General features: G+C 39.4%; 2 protein-coding genes across 2 annotated transcripts; one reads left to right on the forward strand and one right to left on the reverse strand.

The window, feature by feature from the left end:
• Window positions 1-4: 4 nt before the first annotated feature.
• BCR41DRAFT_133478 (YGR043C-like protein) lies at window positions 5-1,278 on the reverse strand. Its single transcript, XM_022019502.1, has 2 exons — window positions 718-1,278; window positions 5-571 (listed from the first exon to the last, which is right to left on the reverse strand). The coding sequence occupies exons 1-2, from the start codon at window positions 988-990 to the stop codon at window positions 95-97; spliced, it is 750 nt and encodes a 249-aa protein (XP_021879162.1). The 5' UTR covers window positions 991-1,278; the 3' UTR covers window positions 5-94.
• Window positions 1,279-5,308: 4,030 nt separating this feature from the next.
• On the forward strand, window positions 5,309-5,803 carry BCR41DRAFT_372668 (hypothetical protein; the record flags this gene model as incomplete). The annotated part of the gene is made up of 1 exon (XM_022026708.1): window positions 5,309-5,803. One exon carries the CDS (start codon window positions 5,309-5,311, stop codon window positions 5,801-5,803), a length of 495 nt encoding a protein of 164 aa, XP_021879163.1.
• Window positions 5,804-6,946: the final 1,143 nt, after the last annotated feature.

Here is a 6,946-nt window from a genome sequence, read left to right on the forward strand (position 1 = left end):
AATAAAAAAAAGTATAAAATGAAAATGATATTTTTATTTTATTTACTTTTCCTGTTTAAATTATGTACAGTTGAAACAAAGAACGTCCTTTCTTTTACTGCAACATTTGAGAAAGGGTCTTTTCAAGCTGGATGGCATCAGCAGCGAACTTGCGGATACCCTCAGCGAGTTTCTCAGTTGCCATGGGGTCTTCATTCAGCTCCCAGCGGAAGGAAGTCTCATCAAAGGAAACCTTGGGATACTGCTGAGCACTGCTGGTAGCAATCTCAGGGCTCAGCTTACGCTCGATCTGCTTATTCGACTTGTGGAGTTCTTCCAACAAAGCGGGTGAGATAGTCAAGAAGTCACATCCAGCCAACTCCTCGATCTCTTCAACAGTGCGGAAGGAGGCACCCATGACAATGGTCTTGTAGCCGTGCTGCTTATAGTAGTTGTAAATCTTGGTGACTGAAATGACACCAGGATCCTCTGCACCGTGGTACTCCTTCTTATGGGTGGTCTTGTACCAGTCGAGAATACGGCCAACAAAGGGTGAGATCAAAGTGACATTAGCCTCAGCGCAGGCAACAGCCTATATTTATAATTAAAGCCAAGAGATCGAAATGCAAAACATTAATTAATTAATAAGGAAAAAAAAAAAAAAAAAAAAAAAAAAAAAAGCGATGATCTTTCTACCTGTCTGAAGAAAAATAACAACTAAACAGAATGGTTATTTACCTGAGCGAAAGAGAAAAGAAGAGTCAAGTTACAGTGAATGCCTTCAACTGACTCGAGATGTCTGGCGGCCTGGATACCCTCCCAGGTGGAGGCAATCTTGATAAGAATGCGGTCCTTGTCAATGCCAGCGTCCTTGTAGAGGCCAATGATCTTCTTGGCCTTGGCGATGGTGGCCTCCTTATCAAAGGAGAGACGAGCACTGACCTCAGTCGAGACACGGCCAGGGACGATCTTGAGAATCTCGACACCAAAGTTGACAAGGAGCTTGTCCATAGCAGCGTCAATTTGGGACTCGATAGGACTGTTTTCATTTCATCCATCATTAGATATTGATTAAGTTTACATCATTAGTAAGGAAAGGGAAAGGAATCGCAATAGTTAGATGACTTGCTTGGAGAGCTGAGAGAACATGGTGATCAAAAATCCCGCTCACTTTTTTTTTGGGTCAGATTTTCTTTATCTGACCCAAAATTGATAAGAGCAATTACCACCATTTTTGTCAATCTCTGCACGTTCGAAGAGTTTATCATTTTTTTGTGCATTCTGTCTCTGGTATTGCATTTGAAAGCTTAATCAGCCCCTCGCCTTATTACTCTAACGATTTCTCATGTTGAGCATCATATCATGGGAACCCATTACCCCTGGTCACACAAAGGGGCTAAATGACAGAGAGGGCTTTGATTTGATTCCAGATTTTACACAGCGTATTTTTCATGTGCCCCTTCTACAGCCGCTGGGGAAGCAATAGAAATAACCTCATTTGCCCATACAAAGATATTCATATACACATGCAACACTCACAAAACGGAAAGAAAAATGAATAAATGAATGAGATCGAGGTATAGAGACTTACCCACCGATCTTCTTGGCGTAAGCAATAGCATCATCAATTAGATGAGAATAGCTAGCCTTTTTAGAAGCAGCCAAAATTAAGGAAGGGTTGGTGGTAGCATCAGTAGGCTTGTACTGAGCAATGGCTAATATTGTCAAAAATGACAACGCGCGCGGAAAAAAATAGAAAAGGAAACTGATCAATAAAAAAAAATTAACAGAGGAAGAAGGATAAGTGCGTTCATTCAAAATTATCTTACACTCAAAGTCGCCAGTGTCCGAGACGACGGTGGTGTAGTTCTTGAGTTGGTCGAGAGCAGTCATGATGTAATTGATGTGAATGAGTGTAGCGTATTGATGAGTAAGAAAAGTAATGAAAGAGTCTTTTTTGTTCCCCACGCTTTTTTATTGGAAATCTAGATTTGGCTGAAAATACGTCACACTATGGCAGTTAAGGGGCGTCCGATCCCTGTAACCCTGTAAATATTCTTTTGACCAGTTAAATTGGCAAAATTTTTTTTTTTTGTACAACACGTAAACCAAGAATGGCAATGAATATTCTAGCAAAACAACAATTTTTGCATCATCAATTTGGTTATTAGATTTAACATATTCCTGTCTCGCCTTCAGAGATTTTTTCTTCATTCAACACTACACCATGCCACGTTCAAAGAACTATCAACGTCTTGATTCTGGTCTTCGTCAAAAAATTATCAGCTCAATCTTTGATGAAGGATTGACTTAAAAAGACACTTTGAATGATAATGGACATGTTTACTTGCGATTGCCTCCCTACACCCCTCATCTCAATGCGGCCGAATGGGTCTTTAGTAGCATCAAGAGGCATGAACGGCGTCAAGAGCTTCAAAACCACGAAACATTGACAAAGCATATCAATGATGGTATTCTCAAGATTGACGCAAAAAATGTCCAGGGATGGATCCGCGAAGTCAATAGAAATTTTGTCCTTGTAAACAGAGGCGAACCTTTGGGTAGATTCTACAACAGTACCCACCAATAAAAAAATTAGCCAAATTGATGATCCAAAAATTGTTGTTTTGCTGGAATACACATTGCCATTCTTGGTTTACGTGTTGTACAAAAAATTTTTTTTTTGCCAATTTAACTGGTCAAAAGAATATTATATGAGGCAGATTTAAATAGTGCACGACTATCTAGATAAGTTGTGTGGTGTATTCGCCACAGTTATAAGCTTATGTGGAATTGGATGTGTTTTTTATATGACCATTGAGTAGAGTGCCCCATTTGGATGCACTCTCAAGCCTAGGAGGTAACATCTACAAACCACAATATTGAATATGTTTAAAACAAAACGCAAACCAATTCAAAGACACGCAGCTTTTGAGCAGTCCCGTTATTCGAAGCCACGCTAAATTTGTTAAAGACGTGATTGGCCATGTACAATAGCATGTATTGCCATCTTCCAAGCGATTATGGAACAACTGTACTCGCCCATCGCCTTTACTTTGAGTTCTGTCTGCTCTTTCTACAATTGTATGCCATTAAACAATATTCGAACATCGGCTTTTCACAAACATTTATTTACCTCTCAAGCTCTAGGTCTCAAGGCAATCTTAGCTCTGTAGATGAATACATTCAAGCACCATTTTTCTGTCGGCGGACGGAATTTTTTTTTTTTTTTTTTTTTTTTTCAGAAGCATTAAGTGAAAGTAAATAACTTAAAAAATCATAAGATGTTTTTAAGCCAACCATTTCAGGTAGTTTTAAAACATTATCGAGTCACTTAGACGATTTGTCACAATATTAAAAAGAAACCCAGGGAATAGACATTAAAGTTACCTGAAAGAAAGTTTGGTCAAAATGGGGTTTTCTGATTTTTTATATCTTGAACCTCTGACAAACAGCTCATATGCGACATAAAGACTTCATCAATAAGATGGAAGTTTACACTTTTGTTAATGAGGTCAACATGGGCAACTACCGGGGTTTTTGGGCAGTACCTCCCAAGGAAAAACGAAAAAGAAAAAGGAATGAAGACAATGCTTCGCTTCAAATTTTTATGTTATTGACCAAACTTTCTTTCAGGTCAGTGAACAGATACAGTCAAATTTTTTTGTTGGCCCCAACTTTAAATTATTTGGCCCATGAAGCTTTATGACAGCAAGGATGGGGATATGTCGGTGGCAATTTCCTTGACTGCCTCATTGGCAATTCAGTTGACCATACAGTTAGTTGCTTAGTTGACTATTCCATTGGCTATTCCATCGACCGCTTTGTTGCCCAACCCATCGACTGTTCCATAGAGGGGTTTTGATCCTCTCTGAAATATTGATTTAGGCGTTACGCTTTGAGGAATGTGAAGGAGTTGTCAGTCGCATCAATGAGGCCACAAGATGCATTGTCTTTATTCGAAAATGGACTGCTCACGCTATTACCTTTTCCCTCGTTGTATTGAGGCCATCCATGCTTTGAAATGAGACATCAGACCAACATTACACAAAAACTTGAGTAACCTACAATACTGGCATTCTAGCATTCGACACAAGAGGAGAAGAGGAGAGAAGGAGCCAATATCGAAGAGTTAAAAAGCAGCATGATAGCTATGCCTAATCTGACTCTGCCTTGAATACATTGACCGGTTCCTCTGATTAGGACACAATCCCTTTGTTGTATATATGTATTTTGGAATGATCGATAGAGTCATTATTATTGTTAATTGGAGCAAGCCATATGTTCATTACTCGCACCAGTAACCCTATCTTAGGTGCCCGTTTTCATTAATAAGCTCGAGCCACAGAACTAACCCTCATTCTTTTTTTCTTTTTTTTTTTTCTACCTCAGCGACTGGCTGCTCATCTTTCGTTTTAGGGAGCAAAAAAAAGAAAAAAAAAAAAAAAAAAAAGATCATGGGCAACCGTGGGTTGAATAGGGAAGAGTCGTTAGTATACGTAATGAACGTATGGCTTGCTCCAATTAATAATAATAACGACTATAGACTATCGATCATCTCTTTAATGTTAATAGCTTGTTTTCATGCGATCCGACACTATTAAGGTTTGTTTCGTGGCGGTGAACCCACTCATATTGCAACCAGTGAAGTGAGAGGTCCATAATTGGGTTTCCTCAGTAATTAGGGTAACGTTGCTGTTACATTGGCGTAACCTTAATAACCTTGGATGTGCCAAGCCATTATTCCAAAATACATATATATGGTATGTATATATATAATACAAATATATAAATATCTTATAAACAAAGGGATTGTGTCCTAATCAGAGGAACCGGTCAATGTATTCAAGGCAGAGTCAGATTAGGCATAGCTATCATGCTGCTTTTTAACTCTTCGATATTGGCTCCTTCTCTCCTCTTCTCCTCTTGTGTCGAATGCTAGAATGCCAGTATTGTAGGTTACTCAAATTTTTGTGTAATGTTGGTCTGATGTCTCATTTTAGAGCATGGGTGCCGTGTTTCATTTAAGGCGTAACTGCTGTGCTGGGTTCACATGCAAAAGAAATAAAGTCGGGCTCAAGAACTTCCAGTTAACATACACTGTAGCCAGACAATAAGATTTTATCAGAATCGTAATATGACTTAAACCTATGACTTTCATATAAAAAGGTCCTTCCATCTTTACACTTCCATGCTCCATCACACAATTACGCAGTTTAACCTTCAGGTAATGTACTCTATCTACCTGTAAAACTTCAGAGCCATATGCCATTATACTAAATTAATATCTCCTTCTCATTTATGCTTTTATTCATTCACGCTGATAGAGATGCCTTCATTTTATTATTTCTGGGTCCTTCTCGTTGCTCTGTCGCTGGTTGCCAGCACTATTGATGCTAGTTTTGCATATTGTGTTGCAATTAAAACTGCGTTTATGGATCCCAAAACTGTGGTTGGCTTCCAGCTATTTAATGATCGAGGAGACACTGCAAAGCATTACAGGAGTGTTTATTATGCCCACAAGACAGAACTTGCGAACAATGGATGGAAAGTCAAGGTTGATTTAAGTTTCTATGAGAAAGCGGAGACTCCACACCTACCCGATGCTCTGATAGTCTCACATACCCATCATGGAGAGAATTTGGATTCTGTAATCTATCCACTTCCATTGTGTCAAAAGTTTCGCAAGGGTGGCACTAGCTGGTCAATTGTCTACAGATGCATTGACAATATGGGCTCGGGATTTTGCAACGCTAATGAGTTCTGGCATCAGGATTACTGCAGGACCCATTTAGATATGGGTACTGATACCGTTACTTGTTAAATAAAGGGCCTTACAGGTACTGAGTGACTTTTTACTTCTTGAGTTGAATTTGCTTGTAGGGGAGAGTCCGCAGCGTCTTTTAGTTATTTACCTCTGTTCAGTGTGGTTAGTATAGGTGGTTATGTGCAATTAATTATGATAGTCAAGAGAGCTGGAACAAAGTGAAGTTCGTTTTTCAAGCTGAAAGGAGATTGTTTTGATTTCACGGGTTCATTTTCTCCACAGAAACAAATAAATGAAGTTGAAGTCCCGTAATATTTTATTTCATCTTGTAAACTATTTGAGCTTATTCATATTTTATATTTGTCTAGAAATTACTTCCTCGCCGTTGCCTCTGACGTTTATTACAAAGGTTGAGTCCTGGTAGCACTTACTTTCTTTGTCTTCACTATCGCTAGCATCACTAAATCTGGCTCTGTCTAAATTATTATCAAGCTCAGCTAGATGACGCCGCTTGAGATAGTTCGTTAATCTGATACTAAGTACGCTATCCCTGCCACCAAAAACAATGAAAAAATTAAAATAAAAGCTCACCAGAATCTGTAATGCTGCAAACGTGTTATACAATACTGACTCAAACCTTTGAGGAGGGCTCAACTATCACGCGCACCCCAGGCGCCAAGACGCCAAGCCCAAGTGCCAAGACACCAAGCCCCAACCCTATCAATTATCAGTATAAATAGTCCACTACGTTATAGCCAAATAAAGCATCCTTTGACCTTCGATTCCACCTAAGATCACCTTTGATTGTTACTATTTACATGGTAGCAAAGGTTCATCGAACCACCGACCCCGCCAGAAACCGCTTATATTTCCCTCTGATATTTTTCCCTAGATCCCTCTGATATTTTCCTAGATAAAATTTAAAAATTTACCCCTGCATTTGATTTTTTTTTTTTTTTTTTTTTTTTTTTGCCATGGACAACCTCACCACTTCCTTGAAAGCTCTTAACCTTGATGCCAGTACCAGCCTATCCGTGCAGAACGCTGTGCAAACCTTCCTCGAATCCCGACAGGATAGTGCTTCTAGCGCTGCCGCCTTTAATGACCATGTCCGCACGGTGGCTGCTGTGATAAAACCTACCAAACCAGAACCATACGAGGGAAATGTCGACGCTGTCGCGGTCCTCAACTTCTTGGAGA

This window comes from Lobosporangium transversale (genome assembly GCF_002105155.1).
Source record: "Lobosporangium transversale strain NRRL 3116 chromosome Unknown BCR41scaffold_32, whole genome shotgun sequence".
Classification (NCBI taxonomy): Eukaryota; Fungi; Mortierellomycota; class Mortierellomycetes; order Mortierellales; family Mortierellaceae; genus Lobosporangium; species Lobosporangium transversale.

Coding starts and splice junctions, on each gene's coding strand:
- BCR41DRAFT_133478 (XM_022019502.1), bottom strand. CDS start 990: ATGGACAAGCTCCTTGTCAACTTTGGTGTCGAGATTCTCAAGATCGTC. Junction 572..717: donor TTCTTTTCTCTTTCGCTCAG/GTAAATAACCAT, acceptor TTATAAATATAG/GCTGTTGCCTGCGCTGAGGC.